The sequence below is a fragment of the Phaenicophaeus curvirostris genome, chromosome Z (assembly GCF_032191515.1).
Source record: "Phaenicophaeus curvirostris isolate KB17595 chromosome Z, BPBGC_Pcur_1.0, whole genome shotgun sequence".
In the NCBI taxonomy this organism is placed as follows: domain Eukaryota; kingdom Metazoa; phylum Chordata; class Aves; order Cuculiformes; family Cuculidae; genus Phaenicophaeus; species Phaenicophaeus curvirostris.
In genome coordinates this window covers 46,016,206-46,038,276 of record NC_091431.1, presented here as the reverse complement: position 1 = coordinate 46,038,276, position 22,071 = coordinate 46,016,206, and the positions used below count along the sequence as shown (strand labels likewise).

The 22,071-nt window shown below is 40.7% G+C and overlaps 1 protein-coding gene across 3 annotated transcripts in view; it reads left to right on the top strand.

The window, feature by feature from the left end:
• Positions 1-2,700: 2,700 nt before the first annotated feature.
• UHRF2 (ubiquitin like with PHD and ring finger domains 2) overlaps positions 2,701-22,071 on the top strand; it is a 92,042-nt gene continuing 72,671 nt past the window's right edge. Inside the window, exons 1-2 of one of the 3 annotated variants that reach the window (XM_069881245.1) lie at positions 2,701-2,907; positions 21,487-21,729. In XM_069881245.1, coding sequence (XP_069737346.1) covers positions 2,755-2,907; positions 21,487-21,729 — 396 coding nt within the window. In that variant the 5' untranslated portion in view covers positions 2,701-2,754. The remainder of the gene's footprint in view (positions 2,908-21,486; positions 21,730-22,071) is intronic. The other 2 variants (XM_069881243.1, XM_069881244.1) reach the window with 2 other exon arrangements.

Below are 22,071 nucleotides of genomic sequence, written 5' to 3'. Positions count from 1 at the left end.
CAGGAGCATTGCATGAGGTTGAACATCCCTGGGTTTTACACCAAAACTACTGCATTTGGAAAAGCAGGGAACTCCACAAGATCAGTCGTGATCTGCCAGTTGTGATCCTTTTCTTCCTCTGACTCAATACCCTACCAGTGACATTTACAATAGCTGGTATGAAGAAGCCAGAAAAGTACATAGGTGCCACCTTCAGTTGTAAATCTCTATTTTAATCCAGCTGCCAAATTCTTAGGTAAGAAAACTGCTCGGAGTTCTTCGCAAAGGCATCCACTGTTGCTTCTCCTGGTTTCTGTATGCTTTAACTGCTTGCTTGACAGAAAGGCTGTATTCTGCAACAGGGATTATAATGACACTCTGTTCCTTTTACTGTAGAGGTGGAGCGTAACTAAGATAAAGTTGAAGCCAACATTGTTATAGTATTTTAACAGTATTCACAGGTTCTTGTCTTGCTGGGATGGCATGAATTTCCTTCATGGTAGCCAGTATGGCGCTGTATTTTGGATTTGTGATCAAAATGGTGTTGATGACACAGGCGTGTTCTAGCTGTTGCTCAGCAGTGCTTACACAGGATCAAGGACATTATCTGTTTCTCACATCATCCTGCCAGTGAATACGTCTGGGGTGCACAAGAAGCTGGGAAGGGACCCATCAGGGACAGCTGACCCCAGTGAAATCCTCCATCATATGATGTGCTCAGCAATAAAAGCTGGGGCAGGAGAGGTGGGGTGATCAGAGTGATGGCATGTGGGAGCAACACCAAGTATATGTAAGATTAATTTTGACTAAGATAAAGCATGAAGCTGGTACCAAGCATATTAGAATAAACATTATTAAAAAGACCAGGTGATACAAGTTGGATGGAACAAGCTTTTGTAATCCACACAGGATGACAAAACATGAATGTGTGAGGCCAGGCTGGAATAAACCATCCAGGAATAAGACACCTGGGAATAACTGAATTGGAGATATGACTGAAAGCAGTCATGAGAGTGTGGAATAGCCGAAACCAAAAACTTCCTGTTTGTCTTTAGTTCAGAAACCGAATAGCTGTATAAAGATCTGCCTGAATAGGAGAAGCCAATATTACTTTCTAAATTTGACTCCTGAATTCTGTACTGATTAAAAGAATATGCTTAAAGAAAACTGCGAGGTCTGCATCTTCTTCATCGCCGCAATGGCATTTGTCTAAGTAATTCTTTCTTTTTCTACTCATGATGGAGCCCTGCTTTCTGATATATGGCTAAACATCTGCCTTTCCATGCAATGTATGGAATTAATTCCTTATTTTGCTTTGACTGCAAACACAGCTTTTGTTTTATGTGTTAATCCACCTTAGTCTTGATCCAAGTTTTCTCACTCTCGCCCTTGTAATTCTTTTCCCCATCCTACTGTGAGGGAGTGACCGAGTGGCTGCATGAGGCTCTGCTGCCTGCCAGGGCTATCCCGCAACGCCATGGCACATCCATGCTTTTCTGATGTCAGTATGTGAAATTACTCAGTTCAGAAAAATGCAGCAAGTCGAACCAACATCAGATTTGAAGCACAAATGCGGATGCTTGCCTCTTCTTGCCTTGGCCCATGTTTTCACTTATCCGATACAAGATGCGCAGCCAACATCACCTGGGTTTTAGGTAGAGCTTAAGTGAGGCTGGGCTTGATACGAGAAGTAGTGACTATTCCAAAAAGTGGAATATTTTTGATCTAGCTGAAGTTTCATCTGAGTAGTTGTGGTTTTTTGAAAGTTAGACGTGACGTCCCTCTGACAGCATCTTTTGTTTCAATGTTTTTCCAGACACTGGTCATTCTTTGAAGACGATAACATCTAGCATGCAGCGTGATCTGTACTGAATCTTCTGTGAGCAACTCCGTTTGCAGCCTCTCCCTATCTCAAAGGCAAGGCCAAGCAGAGCGGGAGCCAGCTCCAAATTAGCAAATTAGCCAGCTCCGTATTAGCAAAAGTTCTGACTGTTGTAAAGTTCATAACACCATTAAAATTGGAGAGTAACTGAATATGCATAGGGCGTCTGGGAAAATGTACGAATGCGGGCGGGAGACGCGTTCTGTGGCAGCTCTGGCCCCGACGCCCGCGGCTCACGGTCACCGCTGCCTCGCGCCGCCCGCGCCTGACAAACCGCGGTTCCGCGGGCCCCGGGCGGAGCGGGCGCGGCCGCGCGCCTCGAGGGGGCGTGGCTACCGCGCGCGGGAGGGCGTGGCCACGGCGCCTCGCAGAAACGCGGCACAGAGGGAGGGGGCGTGGCCATGGGGTCGAAGGGGGCGTGGCCAAGGCGCAGCGCAGAAACGTGACCCCGGGGGCGTGGCCACGAGTGGGAAGGGGCGTGGCCACGGCGCGTCGCGGCCGGCGGGGCCCGATGGCGGCGGGAGGGGGCGTGCCGACGCGCGGCGCCCCCGCCCCGGTGTTGTTGTCTCGGCGCGCCCGGGGCCGCCGGGTCTCGCGAGATCGGCGTTGGCGCCGTGACCTCCATGTGAGAGCGGCGGCGCCTGGTAAACAGTGCCCGGGGCCGGGCTCTCCCCGGCGGCCGCCGTTCCCGCGGCGCGGGCGATCGGTGGGCGGCGGGGCCGCTGTCACCGGGGCGGCTCCCGCGTTCCGCGGGATTTGGAAGTCCGGGCCCGGCCGCTCGCGGACAAAGGCGCGGGGGAGGAGGGGGCTTCCCTCCGCCGCCGCCGCCGGGAGCTGAGCCCGTTCCCGTTTCCCGGGGCGGGTCGGGTGGAGGCGGGTCGGGGCAGTGCGCCATGTGGATCCAGGTTCGCACCATCGACGGCACCGAGACGCAGACGATCGACGACCTGAGCCGCCTGACCAAGATCGAGTGCCTGCGCGAGAAGATCCGCGAGACCTTCCGCGTCAGCCCCGACCGGCAGCGCCTCTTCTACCGGGGCAAGCAGGTGAGCGGGCACCGCTTTGTGTCGCTCCCAGCGGGGCCGCTTTGTGCGCCCGTCCCCGCACCGGAGGCTCCTCCCCGCGGCGGGTGGGGGCTGGGGGCGCCCCTGCCCGCCGGGTCCCCCCGGCCCCGGGGCGAGCTGGTTGCCCGTCCCCGCCGGCTGCGTTTTTGTCGCGGAAAGGTGTCACCTTTCGAGCTGCGAGCGCTGGAGCTGCCGGGTGAGGCGACCGAGGAGGAGCGTGTGGGATTGTGCGGTGTGTTTCTGAGCGCCTGGTTCTTTAACGCGGATGGGGAGTGCGAGCCCGTGAGATTTCTGCCTCGGAACAGGTGGACTGTGTAATTATACAAATAACGGAGAAGTAACAGATGGAAATCTAGTTGTGACTAGGAGGTGAGCATCTAGGCTAGGTGCTGTGCCGAGATTGTGAGCCCGGTAGCAAATTAGTGGATTTTTGTGTTCTGCAGATAGACGACAGTGAGCACCTATGAGGACCCCTCCGTCAGGACCACTATGGACAGTGTCATGTTTCTCTGAAGGGACCAAATCGAGGAACATCAGTCTTTGTGCAGTGCCAGCACACCACTTGCAGTGCAGACCTTGATGCGGGACACAAAGCTTAACCCGAGGAGCAGGGAAGATGAGCCTGTAATGAGATGTGCTTCTCTGTCTACTCAGTAGGCAGCTCGAACGTTTTAGTTAACAAATGTCTTGCTTACAGAATTGTGAAACGTAGCTGAACCTGCCTACGTGAGCAGCATTTGTGAGTTTAGTACTTGCCTTATCCAGTTTAGGTCACAGTTGGGCTCGTGCTCAATGAAGAGTCAAGGAGGGTTTTATAATAGCTTCTCCTTTATGTCCATTTTCTTGCAATTACCATAGTTAATTCTGAAGCTTCCTTGATGATTATGGGTTGCTTTTCTAATCCCATGATACTATAAAGTAGAAAAAATGTCAGAAGGATTGCTTTTACACAAGCAAAATTGGATGTTGAGACATGGGCAAAGGAAGCTGTAAATTTATACTCTTGGGGTCATGATAGGATAAAAAAAATTAAAAGGAGCATCTCAACTAAATGTGTCATGAGTAGAAAACAATATACTGGGCTAAACAACATGGAAAAACTGAAGATTTCTGCATGTATTGGAAAACGCATTATCGAGTCTAAACTCTTGAACTGTTTTCTCTGTTTAACATTCAGTATGCTTAGATCTGTGCAGTCTGCTAGTAGAATTTTCATCTTGGTGCTTACTGTAGTCTCTTTGAGAACGTGGAGAATTCTTGGACCTTGCAAGTGGTGGGTCCCAGAAGACTAGCTACATAACCTTTCATCTAAAAATGTGAGGTGCGTGCGTTTGTAAGGATACAGAAGCCTAAGTGAGTCACAGTTTATGGGCTGAATTTCAATAACTTCGTCTTCTTAGCTTGCAGTAGAGAAAAGCTTGATCGAACATTCTGAGCTAGAGCTGGTATTCTGCAGTTCTTTAGGAGTGCCTGTGTCCAGTGTAGTTTGTGGTATGCAGAAGCTTGCTGTTCAATCTTCAGACACAAATGCAGCACCTTAAGCGGGCTGTACTTAATGCTCCTGTTCCTGGGGCTTAAAACTCCCTAGAACTGCAGATGGAAATATAGGATTGTGATTAATTTAATACTTTGTTACTTTTTCTTTTCTTTTTCTTTCTTTTTTTTCTGTATAACAGCAGGAAAAACACAGTTTGGTTGAGCAGACTGGTTCCTGTCTTTTAGCTTCTACTGCGAGGGGGACCTACCATTCACATTTGGCAATGACGAGTGAGCAAGATAGTATTACTCTATAACTTGGTCTGGTCTGTGAGGAAATCCTGGCCTCTCTGGGGATCTGTGTTTCTGCAGAGCTGAATAGCTGTCTACTGGCCAGGAAGTCAAGTCATTCTGTAGTTTGAGGTAGAATTTTTCTGAGGAAATGGAATAGTGTACGCGCGGTGGTTCAGTTTTTTGGGTTTTTTTGTTACTGTGGAACAGTAACCTAGTCTGCAGTTAGCCAGATTAGTGTACGAACGTAGAAACTCGAAGTGATATCTCCTGCTTTCTTTGTGAGAGAAGTTGGATCATAGGTTGGGAAGAGTTTCTTAAAGGGAAATGAATGTTTCCTTGTGCTGGAATAAATCATATCTTAACCTCGCGTTAGCATACATTTTTTGTATCTAATATTTTTTATGTGTTACATCAGGGTAAACTCATAAATTACAATGCATTATTTGAAGTTCCTCTATAATTCAGAAAAGGAAGACGATTGTCTTTTGGCAGTATATTTTCCGACTAGCCTAATTGGAAAACGTATGTAGCACTTCTTGATAAGAGTTATGTTCTCAGTCTTACTTATGAAAGACAAGGAGATATTATAATATAATAGACAAATTCTTGGCATCTTGACCTACCAGAGCAAATTTTCCATGGGACCCATGGGATTTCAGTCTTTCAGTAAAAACACTGGAAAAATTGTCTGGTAAAATTAAATTAAAGTTTATTTAAGTTTCAAAACTTGACAGTGTATGTAAGTGACTGAAATTGCTTTTAAAGTTGTTTAGTCTTGTTGGTGAGGAAGACACTCCAAACATGTTTCATGGGAGACTGTAATCAGCAGTTGGAGTAAGTATTGAAGTCTTTTTTTTGCTCAGTGTGAAAGTTGTTGCAAGTCAGATTTACTGAATTAGAAGAAACTGAGATCTACTTTTATGCACAAAAAGGTATGTTTGTGTGCATTGTGCTACTTAGCTGTGCAAGTTGACTCTTATGGATGGTTCATCAGGCCCATGCTGTAATGCTTAAGTATTCATGGTTTTGTTGTGGTAAATTTGACTGGGAAGATAGAGGGGTAGGTGAGTAAAGGAACTTTAGTTTTGCTTGAGGGCACCCTCAAGGTTCCTTGAGAGCAACCTTGAGGCTGATTAAGCAGCCTCAATGAAACACAGTTGTAAATCTAGCAATAGGACATACCTTGGTTCACCTACAATTTCCCTTATACAAGACCTCTAACTTCTGCTGACCTGGACTGGCACACGAGCAGCAAACAGTCTTCTATGAGTTTAAGCTTCTAAGCTCCAGGCTTGTAAACTGTCTGGTTAAGAGCGTCTTACATACTTAAGCTTGGGTGAATTTCAAGGAGGATGGAAAACCATTATTTGTGGAGTCTTTCCCTGAAGAAATGGAGTAAAAAAACCTCTTCATGAAACAATTGAGTTTCTTAACGCAGTCTCTTCTTTGCTTTATTTAGATTGGGAAATTGTAAACATTTTCAGCTGTAGCTGTCCAAACCCCATCTGTTTCTGGCAGAATCTGGGTGTGAGAAATCTTCAGCTAGAGCGGTTAGTTTTGTATTTTGGAGAAATAATTTGAAGAAATATTAGAAAAGATGTAATAAGCATTATTTGATAAAGCTGGTAGCAAGTAGCTCTGTAGCTTTATGGGAGAGAGTCATCTGGAATCTTCATGACAGAAATGATCAGACAGCATTCCTAAATTCCTTAAACATTTGTGGAGTATGCTTCAAACTTGGCTGGCAGTAGGTTTGGTAGGCCTGTTAAGTTTTTTTTTTTAATATGATTGCAGAAGTTATTTCTTAAAATCAGCTATGAATACATTTTGCCGTTCCTTGGTAACGTTATTTTTGTTAATTCAAAGCACAAAACAGACTGAAGGAAAAGCTAAAACATATGTGAAAACAGAGTACTTTGTACTACTTTTTATGTATGAATTCAAATAATAAGAAGATGGAGAAATATAATGTGTAAGAAATTATAGCTAGCTTTAAGGCAATAGTTTGTGGTGTGTATATTTAGTAGTGTAACCTAGATAGGATAGTCTATTACTTTGTATTTTTTTAATTAACCTGGAAGCTCTTGGAAAACAGTTAAGACACTTAGATGGTTAGACACACCTGGTTGTGTGCCCTAGATTGACAACGAGGTGATGAGGATTTCTAGCAATGAAATGTGATCAAATGTTGATATCATTTGTATTGGTGGAAGTTATGGGATGACTCTCTTCTTTAAAAGCTGTTAACTGGATCACTGTTAGTAGGAAATTCGCTGTTAGATTATGTTAAAATAACTGCCCTGATATACTTCGCTATTGTATTTTTTGAAGACTTTAGATTACAGCAGGTTTAGATAATAACCAGTTCTTCATTGCAGGTATTGTTACAAGGTGCAGATAGTCATTTGCTCTCCCCGGTGTCACTGTTGCTGAACTTCAGTTGCCTGTGGTATAGAAGTCTATACTATCATACAGAATGTACATGACCACTCTCATCTTATCTGCACAGAGGTAGATGAGTCTTTCCATGCTTCTAAGGATTTCAGTGCAGCTTTAGATTTTGTCATACTTTGATGGGGTTTTTATTTGTTTCATTGTTTGTTTTTGAAAAGAGTCACGTGATCCTAAGTGTCATCCAGAAGATGCCATGAACTTTTATTTGCCTAGTCAGAAATCTCCAAAGAACTGCAAAAGAAGAGTAAGCATTGCTGCTCTAACTTCATCTTCCAAATAGGAGTTAACAAGCATATGTTCAGTTAATGGGATTGAGAGTTTCATAAAAGAAGAAAATGCCATATCTAAATGAACAGTTTTTTTCTGTATCTCACCCAGTGTTAAGGAAGAAATAATCTGCAAAACCTGAGCTTCCTGTTAGAAGGTTTAACTTGGGAGAGTTGCAGACTTGAACCTTGTAGTGGTTATTGGTTGAGGCTGAGAATAGCTGCCTTCATCTTGATCTTCTGATTAACTCAAGAAGTCTTCTTTTGCAGCTCTTGACTTTCAGCTGGTTTTGTGTTGACACTGATCTTTAATACTGGAATCTTTTTTGGATTATAGCTAATCCAGATCAAAAAGTAAAGTGTGTTGGTACCATCTGTACACACTGCAAATAGTTTTGTAGTAGTGGTGTAAAAAAACACTGGGTTTTGGATGATGTGGTTTTAAAATGTAGGCTTTCTGTACTTAATTTTAGTTACAAAGCTTCAGGTAAAGTCTGATTTTTTTTTTTTTAGATTTTTTTTTTCCTTCAAGAAAGCTATTCTTGATTGAGTACAAAGATGACTAATGTACATTTATTGTGGTGTTTGTACTGAGATTGATGTGTTATTACAGACAGTGTCAGCAACGCGGTTCTGCGATATTTTTTCCGGGTTATGTGGCTTTGTTCAGCATGCCAGAATTCCTCTTTGTGTGGCAAGTTGAAGAAGCACAGCATATTCATACTGTGCTGTGATTAAACTCATTGGTTGTCACTGTAACTGTAGAAAAGTTTTTCTCAAATCCCAGAAGCTTCCATATTCTCTGTTCTCTGGGAATTCTTCTTGCTGTATGCCTTCTGCTGAATACTGTGCGAGTCTCTGTAAGACTATGATACCTGCCTAGATCGCAATTTACTGAGAGTAAGACATCGGATACCTTCCAGTATTATGACTATCTTTTTCCATAAGCCTAGAGTAGGTAATTGTTGTTTTTTTAACACGTATATGAGCAGTCTCTGATACAAAGGCTAATCTGTATTGTCTTGTTGGTGGGATTTTTGGTAGTGTAACGGTCATATCTTTGAGTGTTCTTATAAGTTGCTTTGAAACATGAATCATATTCTCCAGACACTAATAAGTTGTTTGATTACTGGTTTTTAAAATGTTGTGATCTACCTGTATTCTGTGCTAGAGGTACATGGATCTAGAATCTGTCAGAGAACATCCTGGTCCAGTTGTTTAACCTGCTTATATGTTCCATTATGATTTCATCACTCTACAGAGTACTAAGAGTGATGAAGAGAGAGCAATGATTTTTTTTTTAAATCTTTTTTTATTGATGAGTAAATTCTCTCTCTGGAAATGAGGAATGATTTGCCATTTGCATCCGTTCATTATTAACAGGAAGCTATGAAGTCCAAACTATTAAGAAATAAAAAGTTAACATGAGTCTTGGAGAACACATTGTCAGTGCTGAGACTTAATGGAACTGTATAAATTAAAGTGCTTTTAGTGACAAGCAAGGAACATTTGTAAAATCTCAGCCTGTTGATATTTCGGCTTTGCTTTCATTGGGGAGCTTGTCATGGAGTAAAGGATAAAAGCACCGATAAGAGTGCTTAGGTTTCCTAAGGTTTCTTTGGTATTTCTTTTCAAGCAATTTAAAAGTTATTTCCCATTTAGGAGAGTAAACCTTTGTTATAGTTTTTGCATGAGACTATTAAGTGTTACCCTTTGGTTTCTACGAGAATCTTTGCTAAAAGTGCCAGTAGCAATAAGGAAGGGAGAGTTGGGAGAAAACATTCAGGATTGCTAAGGTGAAAACAGTATGAAGAGGATGTCTTTATGACTGCGCAGTGTAGTGCAGAAAAGAGGTTGTAGAGAGGAGGGAGCTGGCCCCTTCTCCCAAGTGACAGGGGACAGGACAAGGGGGAATGGCCTTAAGCTCCACCAGGGGAGGTTCAGGCTGGACATCAGAAAAAGATATTTTTAGCAGGAAGGGTCATTGGGCACTGGCACAGACTGCCCAGGGAGGTGGTTGAGTCACTATCCCTGGAGGTATTTAAAAGGCAGATGGATGAGGTGCTCAGAGACATAGTTTAGTGGTTGATAGGAATGGTTGGACTTGATGATCCAAGAGGTCTTTTCCAACCTAGTAATTCTGTGTATATGCAGAAACCTTATTTAAAATGTGGAAATAATCATACACACGCTTCAGAAATGTTATTCTGTAGATGTGTGAGAAGTAAGGAGTCATGAAACCTCTTGAACATGCATACTTTGCTTAAAGGTCTCTGGAAGTGGTTATTTGCCTTCTTATTCTTTTATTGTAATGGATCACCTCAGTGCAGCTGCATTGTGCAGGGCCAGGAATGTCTTTGGACCCTGCATGGTTACTGACATGTCACTTAAAACCATCACCAGTAGCAGCAGAACTGTCCTATGGGCAAGAAAATGATGGGACATTTTAGTGGAATGATCTCCAGACAAAATATTTTTTTTGACAGAGCAGACTGCATGCAAGCTGCAGCAAATACTATTGAAACTGAAGTTCCTAGAGGAGGAAGTGGATCTCCTGGAGTTGGGAACGCATTGAACTGCACATTAAATATTCCAATTTATATATAAAGACAGTAGCTTTCTTTATGTGGTTGGCTGTTAAATGCCTTTTTATTTAGCTTTTGTTTCTGTTGCAATTGAGACAACTTTATTTCGTTGGGAAACAGTCCTCTACACAGTTGCTGTAAAAATTTGATCACATGCCTACTACTCTGAATGTGGTTGATGCATGAATTTAAAGATCCCAGAATCTTAAAGCATAATCCAGGTGTAAGCTACAGTTTTCCATGGGAAATAAAAGATATTGTTCAAGTTCTCTTTCAGCTCTGAAAGAGTAAGCAAGCTGAGCATGCTTTGTGAATGGTAGAAGTCCATGAGCTAAGTGCCTAATGTTGTGTAGTAAAGACTATTGAAACTTTCTTGACCAGAGTTGGGCCCATTGGCTCAAACTCCACTGTTACGTACTTAAAATCTTATTTTTAATTTTTATTTAGGCTCTTCATCACCAGGTGCGGGTTGGAAATATGTTTGAATGCTTCTTAAAAAATACTAAGTGGAATTCACGATTCTAACACCTGTCCTTTAGGCAGAAAAAGTTATGCTTGTACATCAGTTTTAAGATGGAGACTATAGGAGTTCTACAAGTCCAGTTTGCTTGCTTTCAGTGAGTAGCCAGTTGGAAGTTACAGGTTCATTTCTTCAGACTGACCTTCTGGGTAACTCCCGTAAACAATTCATAACCAAGTTTTTCTGTTAAACCTGAAGCCTGTTACCTTTATGTATTTAATGCTAAAGAAATATGTAGGCTGCATGTAATATCTGTGCAAAATAAAGGATTGATATCACTTAACTTTTCATCATGCTATGTTAATTAAAGAGATCTTCTGCATTCATTATAGTCTCTTTCATCTGTTAAATGTAGGCACTACTCTAGTTCTTGGAAACGAACACGTCAGAAGATCTCAAAGGCACACTTCCGTAAGTGATTAAAGATCTTGATTGTCGAATGGAATGGCTGGTTAAGGGTGACCCAGGAACTTGCCATCTTGGATCACACTTTAAGATAAAAACAGTAGGTAATGTGTTCTTACAAGAATGATTATGTGCTGTCTTGGGAGATCTGCGTACATGCCACATAACCTGTAATGATCTGTGCTTCTGCTGGGACTTGTAGGCAAGTTAATGTGATAGTAATTGGTGAATTATTTGTCAGGCGTATTTTTTTTCCAAGTAATGAAGAATTACTGCACTCTGCACAAGTATTCATGTTCATGTAAGGGCAGCTTCTTCATGCTTTTGAAGTCATTTGTGGCTTTATGTTACAGCGCAGTTCTATCAGCAATAGATAGAACTATCTATCTATTGTACTGTTGTAGATACAGTATTGTTGTAGCCTCTGTTGTGTGGTAGTATAAATACAGGGTTGTACCTTTTAGTACTTAGAATAACCTTCTCTAGAAGTATTTTGAAATTCACAGTGTCTATAATGCATGATGTATGAAAATACATTTGAAAGATGTAGTTTGTTTCTCTGCTTATGGATATTTAGCCCTGTTAAAGGGTTAGGTGCAGTAAATCTAGCCGCTTTTTAGTGTCACTTCATTCAGAGTATATTAGTGAAGTCTTCAAGACTTATGAAGTATGCCAGTCATTAACCGGAAGAACTGAAATTAAAATCTACTGCTAAGGAAAAAAAAATCATCTTTTTTTTAAAGACAGTAGGATCACAAGACCTAGCAAAATCTCATAAATGAAATTGCCTGTTCAGTTATTTTTGCTTTAGTACATGTTCTAATCACCCATTATGAAATCATAATTGACTTGAATGAGATAGAACTTGATTATCTGGTACTTGTGTGATTACTTTTGCTTCTGGTTTGCGTGTATAAACTTGAGATTGACAGGTGTCCCTAAATGCTTAGTGTATGATTAAGTAAAAATGTAATGTTTCTTTTCTTGTAATATACTGTCCAGGCAAACTTATACAGGGAATCTTTTGCAGCAGAATGGGATGGAGGTGTTCATATGTTTGTGTAAGTAACTATTGTTAGACATGAGCATACTATAAAGCTGACCAGGGAACTGGTCAGTGCACCTGTTCCCACAGATTGTCAAACTGATTTTGATGGAATTTGCTTCTTTTCTGGGTTGAATATTTTATTCGTCTGTGAGGTTCTTCGGGACTCAATTCCGTAATGCTTTCATGAATGTTGATGATATAGTAAGGCCGTGTTTGCTGTGGAATAAGACGGGGGTGTGTGTGTGGTGAAGTTGTGGGTGGTTTTGGTCTATTTGTGGTCTGTGATTTGGGGTTTTTTTTGTGTGTTTCTTCAGGGTAAGAAATACTATATTCCAAGATCAATTTAAAATGCTATATGTCAATATAAAGGAAGGTATCATGGTTTTTCTCATATATGCAGAAGTAGTGATAGGTCCTTAATTTTCTCCATGCGATACTGTTTTAATAATGTAATTTGTAAAGTCATCTTACAGTCCATGGCCAGCTTGGAACGGACTATGAGATCCTGCTCTATCTGGAGGGAGAGGCACACTGTCGTGTGCTGCATGACTGGTTTTTTGCTCCAGCGGTCTGTGAGGCTATAGCTTACTGTCCAGGGTCCCATTGTTGTATTAACTTCAGTATAGTGTGAGTAATTCAAGAAACAGCATCTTACAGTTCTTTGCTTCTTCTTTTCTGGAATGTTTTCTGGCTTTGTTACTCCAAGGATTTCAGTTGTCAGTGATGCAGTAATGCTGTATATAGGTATGCTGGTAGGTACACAGATTAATTCTTGTAAGTCAAATAGCATGTGAATTTGATTCTGCTAGTTGAGTTTTTGTGTTTCTCTGCTTTGTTACCAGAAGCAGGCAATGTTGCAGAGTCTAAATTTATACAATTTTTGGTAATAGTAAAACAGACACTTTTTCTCAGTCATGTTGCTAAACATTACATCCTAGCTAATTTGAAATGTGCTTATAGTAATCTTTTCTGTGCTACTGTGCTTTCAGACTTTGGTGTGACATCACTAGTCATATAATAGGCTATAGTCAAAATATTCCTGGAAAGAATTCTGATTATAAAAGCAAATTAAAAAAAAAACCCTACTACCATTTGGGCAGAGAACAGAATGCTCCTTTCTTATTAATTAGTACAATCAAGTAGATAACTTTGCAGCCACCAGTTTATTCTGTTTGCATTTTAAGATGTTTTGTTTGATTCCTGTGCAGGAGCAGGTAGTCTGTACGTGGTGGGTTGTGTGTATATCGTTCAAGAAAGGGGCTTCTTACTCAAGGCCTAGTGTAGGTATATCTTGCTTTCCAAACATTTTAGATTTAACTATTCCTGGATAATTTACTATTTTTAGTCTTCTCTTTTTTTTGTCTTCATCATTCTAATAAGGAGGATTTAGTTGTGGATTGAAGAAACAACTCACTCTGTGATCTGCTCGTCAGTTATGAGTGCAAAGATGAGACATGTTTTTAGTTGAACATTACCACTGCTTACCTAGTTATGGTAGATCATTCAGGCTGATCAGCTTTACATTTTTGCTGGCTTGACTTTGAACTGCAGTTCAAAATATATTTTTCTGTCAGCTTGTGCACAGTGTGTCCTGAGAGAAAGGGGGAACAATGACAGTGTTGCTGGTGTACCTACAGTTACCCAAAGTGAGGTTATCCTTTTCTCTCCACTGCAGTAGTTTTCAGAAGATTGCCTTATACCAGACAATTACAGGAATTGCATACTGAAGCCTCTGCTGCAGCTTGTCCAGTCTAGTTGGAACAGAATAATGGAGCAGAAGTTGTGCCCAGTGGTGTGCAACTTATGCATTATTTCACAAATTATCTGTGGTGGAGATGTACTGCTGCTTTTTTATTTTTTTTTAGAAAAAACCATTTTGCAGCAACAACAAAAAAAATCCCTTGGTGGAGCATTGAGTCTTCAAAGGGAAATGTGGATTCCACAGTACCTCCTCCCCTACTGCAAGTTCATTACTGCAAGATGATAATTTGTCTTTGGTTTGGGTTTGTGTGTAATTTGAACCCAAGAATAGCTGGCTTTAAACTTCTTTAATAATGTTAACATCAAAAATACCAACTTCTTGTAGAGAGGAAAGCTCCTAAGTCAGGATTGCCATAGGGCTGCAGGAACGCTTCTGTCCCCTTTGTTAAAGAGTTGTCAAAAGCATAGGAACATATGACATGGTGGGACAGGAAATGTTATTTAAACTTGCTTGAGTAGCTAGCAACTCAGTATGAAGCCCTAGCCTAAAGCATATGAGGCAGTGTTGGTAGTCACCTGTAGAATAACAGTTGCTGGACATCTCCGTTCTAAGACTTGTGTTCACCTAACAGTTACAGCACTGTGGGAGACTGAACCCATGGAGGTACCCCGAACAAGATCACAGACAATCAATATGATTGGAAATCAAGTAGTTTATTAGCAAGCAAGCCTTTTGTACTTTTCTGCTATCTTGTCTAATGTTTACGTAATGCTTGCCTAAAGCTCAAAGTTTCCCGTAGTAGTTTTTGTATAAGTAATCTTGCACATAGACTGCCTTCTTGTTCTCACACTGTAGCTGCTTCTTGACCTTGATGTATTCCAAACTTCTCCTTAACAACCTGATAAGGCCGCATCGTTAGACCAGCATATATTACCGCATTTCCTCCCTTTCTTTTTAAAATAGAATCCATGCTATTTTCCAAACAAGTCTTGCAGCATTGTAACAAAATAGGAAAACAAATTAACAGGCCTACTGCAGTTAAAGGTACTAAAATTGTGTGTAGCAAACTAGTTAGCCAGCTTGGCAATCCTAAACTCTCTAAGAATTGATCAAAAGGCAAAGAAACCAGAGTAATTTTGTGCATATTTTCTGCAAGTTGCTGAAGCTTCTTCTGGATAGATTAAGAGTGATCAGAAAGATGCATACAACACATACCTTCAAATTCCTGGCAACAATGGCCCTGTGCTAGCAACAAAAATCTGTGGCTGCTGTATTTTGTAAAACAGCATGTCTCACGCTATCAACATCCACTAACAAGTTTGTTATCATTTTAGAAGTCAGATTGAATTGCTTGATACTCCAACAGGCCATTTTTCGTAGCGTGGTTAAGGCATGAGCTACTCCTACTCCTGGGGCTAACATGGCCGCAGCAAGAATCTCGCCCCTATTCCACAATTCCACATTATCTTTACACTCAGATGTAAGCTTTACAGTCAGATGTAAGCTCTGTGTGAGAAAAAGCTCGCTTCACACGAGGTCGTCTTGAAATATTGAAATGATTCACACCAGGAGCAAGTAGGGTCAATTTGCCAAGATAACATGGACCCGCTACTGCTTTACTTGCGGATTCCTGCCCAATCCCTATCACCACAGATCAAAAAATAGCCTGGTGGCAATAATTTTGCAGATCCATAGTTTCATATTCCCTTTTCTGTCAAATACATTCCAATTGCATTTCCATAACCATTTCCTCCACAAAACCAACTTTCATTGACAGGGATAAATGAAGGAGTTGCATTTTGCCACATCAGCCAAATAGATTGATCATGCTAACCATACTGTGTGAGGGTGAAAATCAATTTGCCATGGTTGTCCAGGCCCGCCGCCTTTCCCAATTTGGCATATATAGTATGTATAGTATAGCGACAGAGTGCAATCCCCTGTTTTCCACAGGTGTGCCCCTTATCTTCGTGTTTTCAGCCTAGTGCATCCCTTCCCTATTAACCTACATGTCTTAATAAAGATTCCAAGGTTGCAACAAGCCAACAAGCATGAGAACATTGGCCATGTGTTTCGTGCCTGCCGCTAATATTGCAGGAATAGCAAGGCATCGGCCGTTTGCCCCAGCATACACGCAATACTGGAATCTTTATGCCCACCTTTCCCCCTTCTTTTATTTATAAACGTTATAAACTATATAAATTATCAATTGTTTGTTGTACCTTTCATGAAAACATGATTGACACATGATTAAACATAGAAATATGTTACTACAGATACACGGAAGTATACTAATGCAAGAAAAGCGATTTTGATTAAGGCCTTTAGCTAGCCTTCTGACTTAAGAATCCTTTATAACAAATTTTTTTCTTTCAATCATCATTCATCTTCAAGCTTCTTTACCCTGTCCGTGAGTGCTGATACAGCCCCAGCAGTATTGCTGTCCGTACTGGTATCGTTGTCATCTTTGTCGTAATTGCTATCTCTGCTTAGATACAGACAGACACGCCGTGCTGGCATCCACTTGGGTGCTTGACCTGTGGAAACACGAGCATATCCTCGACCCCATGTTATTAACTGATATGGTCCTTCCTCGTTGAGCTGCTGACCGTCTGTAAAGATAAAAAAAATGCCTTACTATAGGTGATTTTCCTGTCTCCTAAATCTCTCTCACATTTAAGCAATTCAATGCATACAGTGCTTTCCTTAATCTCTACTGTGGTGTTTTACCCTTCATTCCCCCTATTTGTTTCAATAACATATTTTTTAGTGTCTGATGGGCTCGTTCTACCATTGCCTGTCCTTGTGGAGATTGTGGTATGCCCCTGTGACATGTGTTGTTCCCTAGGTTTGAAAAAACTTCTCAAGTTGGTCACTTACATATCCTGGCCCATTGTCTGTTTTTACCTGTGTGAGTTTGCTATTTCCCTAAAGATTCCCCGGTATGTGCTGTTGCCCATATCGCATTTGAATACCTGTCAATCGAAACATGTACATATCTCAATCTTCCAAATTCAGGTATGTGAATAGTATCTTTTTGCCAAATTTGTAAAGCGCTTAGTCCCCTCGGGTTGGCTCCTCTAGGCTGTAGTGGTGTTCTTTGTTGATAATCCGGGCATATTTTATTATTTTCCGGGCTAATTCTAATAAATTTTAAGTTGCCTACGTAGTGCATTGGCAGACTGATGATAAGATTATGTGACATTAGTGCTTGTTGAATAATGTTTGGTAGTGGGCCGTGGACTGGCCCTGCTGTCAGCCTGTATGCCCTTCGACTATAAATTCTGGAAGTGATGTGTGACTCCGAATATGCATCACATAAAGTTCTGCTCTTCCAGCTGTGACTTGAAACCATAGCTGCTTTAACATTTAAAAGCAATCACTCATTGTTTATCTGTTTTAACCATCCTCTTTCTATATTCTGCGCTACTCTGGCTACATCTTGTGAATCTGTAACTAAATTAAAGGGACTATGATGCCGTTCAAAAGCTTTAGCACTGCATATAATTCCACTATTAGTGTCAATCCTTCTACTATATAAACTACACTTTATTTGCCTACTGTCCATTTTCTTTCCACGTTAGTACTGCTCTTCCTGTTTTTCCTGATCCATCAGTAAATACTGTAGGGCTGTCAACCGGTCGCTGTCTACATAAGGGCTTCTGTTCTACTTGTAATGTTTGCAGAGAGGAAGACAATTTATGACTCGGTAAGTGGATATCAATAATTCCTCGATAATCTGTTAGAGCCGCCTATAAATTCAAAATATTTGCCATGCATCACGTAGCATATTCTTTTGTCATTGGGATATAAATGATTGTCAGGTCTTGACCTAATAGCTGAATGCTTCTTTTTCTTCCCTTGGTGATTATCACTGTAATCATTTTGAGTCTAGTTACTATTGGGCTTTTTTCGGGGGTTAGTGTGGCAAAATATCCACTCAATAATTTGTAATGAATCTTTTGAATTTTCCTCTATCATTGGCTCAATTATCCCTAAAAGTTGTCTGCGCTAGGGCCCAGCAGTTGCTCATGAGGAACACTGGAATGCAGAGTGTTCTCGCAAATTGGCATTCCCCTAGAGAGATAACACCGTTAACTCCTCTGGACTTCTGCAAAGCCAAAAAGGAAAAAAACTTAGAAAGGAGGGAGAAGGAGGGGAAGGCACTCACACACATACAGCTGCAAGGCTGGGCTTTTTCTATTTTTTTTTTGCTTGTTTTTGTTAGGTATTTTAAAATTTTTCATTCTGAAGCCTTTCATTCCAAAGATCCCCAGGTAAATCTACCTGTTTGCCGGCTTAGTGGACATTTGAGATTGAAAGGTCCCAGAGATATATTTCCAAGATTAATCAAAACCAATTTGTAAGTCTTACAAGCGTTTGAAGTGCTTCAAACACACACACAACCACTCATTTCAGAGCTAGCTGAATACACTCATACAATGTTGATTATCACTATTGGATCCACAATTTTTTGATGCTATGGATATTTAAACTACACACGGTACCGGGCACATACATGCTTAAAATATTTACGTGCATTATCTGATAAGGCTTGTATTGATTGTCTAGCAGGTATTTACATTCTGGTAATATTTTTTTTGTTGTTGCTCTGTGAGTACTGTACGTTAAAGGTTCTTTTTTTTTTTTTGTAGTTTCTGTGGTGATAGAATCACGGACTGGTCAGTTGAACCAAAGCCTCTGTCTCCCCCATATGCAATTTCCTGCATGGAGTAGAATTGCTGGAAAACAAATCAGCTGAGTAATTCTAGTGCCCTTTAATATGAACTCAGGAGGCATAGGCATCCAAGCTATTACTTGCATCACTCTCATAAAGTTGGCATCAGTCAATTCTGGTAAAACAAGCAATCTTTGTAACAGGTGATCATGCAATTAACAGTGCCCTAAGTCCGTTTTTGCATTCTCTAAGGCTAATTGTTTAAGCAACACTTCTCTAGTGGTGATATTGCCTGCCTGCTTATTTAAGGCCTCTTGTAGTTTGTTTAGAAAAGTCATGTAATAAATGCCATTTTCCAGATTTCTTTTTTAATCACAAATACAGGTGTGTTCCAAGGACTATTAAATAGGACTATATGCCCTTAATCTATTTGCTCCTCCACTAAATTTTGCAATGCACCCAATTTTTCACTCGTTCATAGCTCCTGCTGTCATAGTTTTTAACATCCCTTCAGCAGTCCCCCAGGTTCATGCAACCTCAAACGCTTTGGAATCTCCCATGGTAACTGACTGCCACAAATCTCTTCTCAGGGATTCCCAAACAGTCAAATTGAAAACGTTACTGGGATGCACAAAAAAGTCCTTGCACCGTACCCGTATTAAAAGTTGGGACAGTGCCTCTGGACTCAATTTCACACCCTGTCCAGTCACAAGCTTCATCAAGAAGTCATGGACAGACTTTTAGTCCATGGATACCACGATTCCTATGGCTGTTCAACTCAAGCGCGTGCGCTGCCGGCCCCTCAATCTCGCCGGCCTTATTCTTATTCTTATTCTTATTCTTATTCTTATTCTTATTCTTATTCTTATTCTTATTCTTATTCTTATTCTTATTCTTATTCTTATTCTTATTCTTCTTATATTAAATACTACAGCAGCCGTTCCACCTGCTTTATTGATCTCCAATTTGGAGAGTGTAGCTCCACACTGCCGACCTACCACGGCGCTCCTGTCACGTCGCTGGTCACCATTTGTGGGAGACTGAACCCATGCAGGTACCCCAGACAAGATCACAGACAATCAATATGATTGAAAATCAAGTTGTTTATTAGCAGGCAGGCAAGCCTTTTGTACTTTTCTGCTATCTTGTCTAGTGTTTACGTAATGCTTGGCTAAAGCCCAAAGTTTCCCATAGTATTTTTTGTATAAGTAATCTTGTACATAGACTGCCTTCTTGTTCCCACACTGTAGCTGCTTCTCGACCTTGAAGTATTCCAAACTTCTCCCTAACAACCTGATAAGGCCACATCGTTAGACCAGCATATATTCCCACACAGCACCAAAATCTTCAGTATGATTTTCATCTGCCGTGTGCTGAACTATTTTGAAAATAGTCAGTTGTGCAAGGATTGCTCCCCAGGCTGTTCACCAGACTGCTGGGTCAGTTTCAATTGCATTGAAACAAACTGCAAGTGTGCCTGTGCACCCGTCCGAGCTGTGGGTACAGTGGTTATTTGCAATGAAGGAGACTTTGTTTTTTTTTAATGTAGATCTTAAATTCAGGGAAGAACAGTTAATTCATTCCTTTAGTGTCAGCGTATATGTCCGCAACTGTCCTGTGTCCTTTAGAATTGTTTTGAAAAAGCAGAGGAGATAATAGAAGAAAGTTGGATTCTTCTTTTGTCTATCCTGAGGTCATTTGAATGTTACAGGAAACTATTTTAGTGAGAAGTTGGAGAATTGCTTCCCACTTTATTTTTTCTGTTCCTTCCTGCCCCCTATTTTTTCTTGTTGTATTGGTGCTGCCTGTAAGTTCATGTAAACAGATCTGTTTGACAAGATTCCTGAAACAGTGATAGCACCTACTCTGGAAAAAGGTCGGGCAAGTTTTTGTTGCAGAAGTGGTTTGGAAGCAGGTGGGAGTTTTTGTCATACATGTTTTCCTCCCACTGCAATGCAAAGCAAACTATAACTAATAAAATTCTAGTTTTGATGTCCCAAAGCAGTGCATTATAGTTCAGGGGAGCTGTCAGTCATTAAGAGTGTTGAGCAAAGCAGCAGTCATTATCGCACGCTGTTTTTGTTCTCTCCTATCATACAACTTGGTGTTTTTTTGATTGTGAGTTTCCTATCTTAATTGTAGGTAGGCGAGATCACTGGCTAAAATAAAGATAATAATAGGTATCTTAAAGCTGTGCAGAGTGGGGCCCAAAATAATGTTTAGCAACTATGTGCTACACATGTTTTAAAAGGTCTGCTTCTATTTATATTCTGGTGTCCTGCAGGATCTGATTGCATCTAGAATATAGTGGGCCCTGATGTATGAAGTTATTTGAGGAAGTGCTAAACATTACACATTACTTCAGTTATTATAATAGCTTTTAAATTGGCCAGTTAAAAGACTTGCTTTCAGTGAGTAGTCATCTTGGGATCATCTAGTGAGGTGATGGAGAATGGGGAACCTGGCTAAACCAGGAATAAAAATGTTTATGAACGCTTTCAGTTTAGGGTATTTTCTTTCATAAAGTTGAAGGCCCAGTACACCTTTTTCCTGTTGCTTCCCTATATGTGTAGTTGCTCTTGCACAATACTCAGTGGTTTTGAAAAGTAAATGGAGTTGTATGTGTACGAGTTTTTTATATTTTGTTTGGGAAATAGTTTGCAAAGTACTAGTTTAATTTGCTGCCTTACTTTCTAGAAAATAGTGAGAAAGAGCAAATTGTGAAATCATGTAACTGAAGTATACATGATACAATGATTGTTGATTTTAAAACTCTCACATGTGTTTATTGTTATTGTGTACATGTGGCAACATAGATCCTACCTGTTTCCTGATCAGGAAAGAAAACAGTCACTGCATTCACTTGGATGTTGATGCATTATTAAAAGGTCCAAAGTCTGTAAAGATACCTGTTTATTATTTTAAGCCTTTCAGTGATTTTCATTGAATGAAGTTATGACAGCAGGCGGTGTGATGAGTTTGGTTTTGCATGTGCTCAAGATGTTTTTTATTTATCCAAGATAAATGACTTCCCTCTTCTTGTCTGTATGATTATTACCTCTAAGAGGAAGATTTGGAATACTACATATGTCCCTCAAGGTGAAATGTTACAATTATACCTTTCTTTTGACAGCTAGAAGACGGACACACTTTATTTGACTACAATGTTGGACTGAATGACATAGTACAACTTTTGATTCGTTCTGAATCTGAAGCTCCTACCACTGCTTCTGTGGCAGATCAGGATGGCGAAGTCAATCCCTGTGCTGCTTCCATCTGCAAGAACAAAGTGAAAAAAACAAATAGTGGATCACCCAGTCAGCCATCTACATCATCTCGTTCGTTTCTCATTGATCCTGGCATTGGATTGTACAAGGTATGTACAGACTTTAGAAGCTGGACGCTGGCCTTCCACTTGTGGGTTCAATTTTATTGCTTAATAAGTTTATTGTTTTAATGTATGAAAGTGTAAATCCTCATTGCTATCTTTCATAATTTGACATAATGCCATGATTTGGCAGTCAAATTAACTTCATTTAAGCTGACTCTTGCAGAATCACAAAAGTATCTCTAACTGACTTGCTGGTGTGGTAAGTTTCAGGAGACTTCATAAACTGGCACATTATTCTCCAAAACATGTTCTCCAAAAAATTTAGAGTAACTGAAACACAAATACTTTCTGTGAAGAGAAGCTACAAAAATAAGTGTGGCTTTTCCT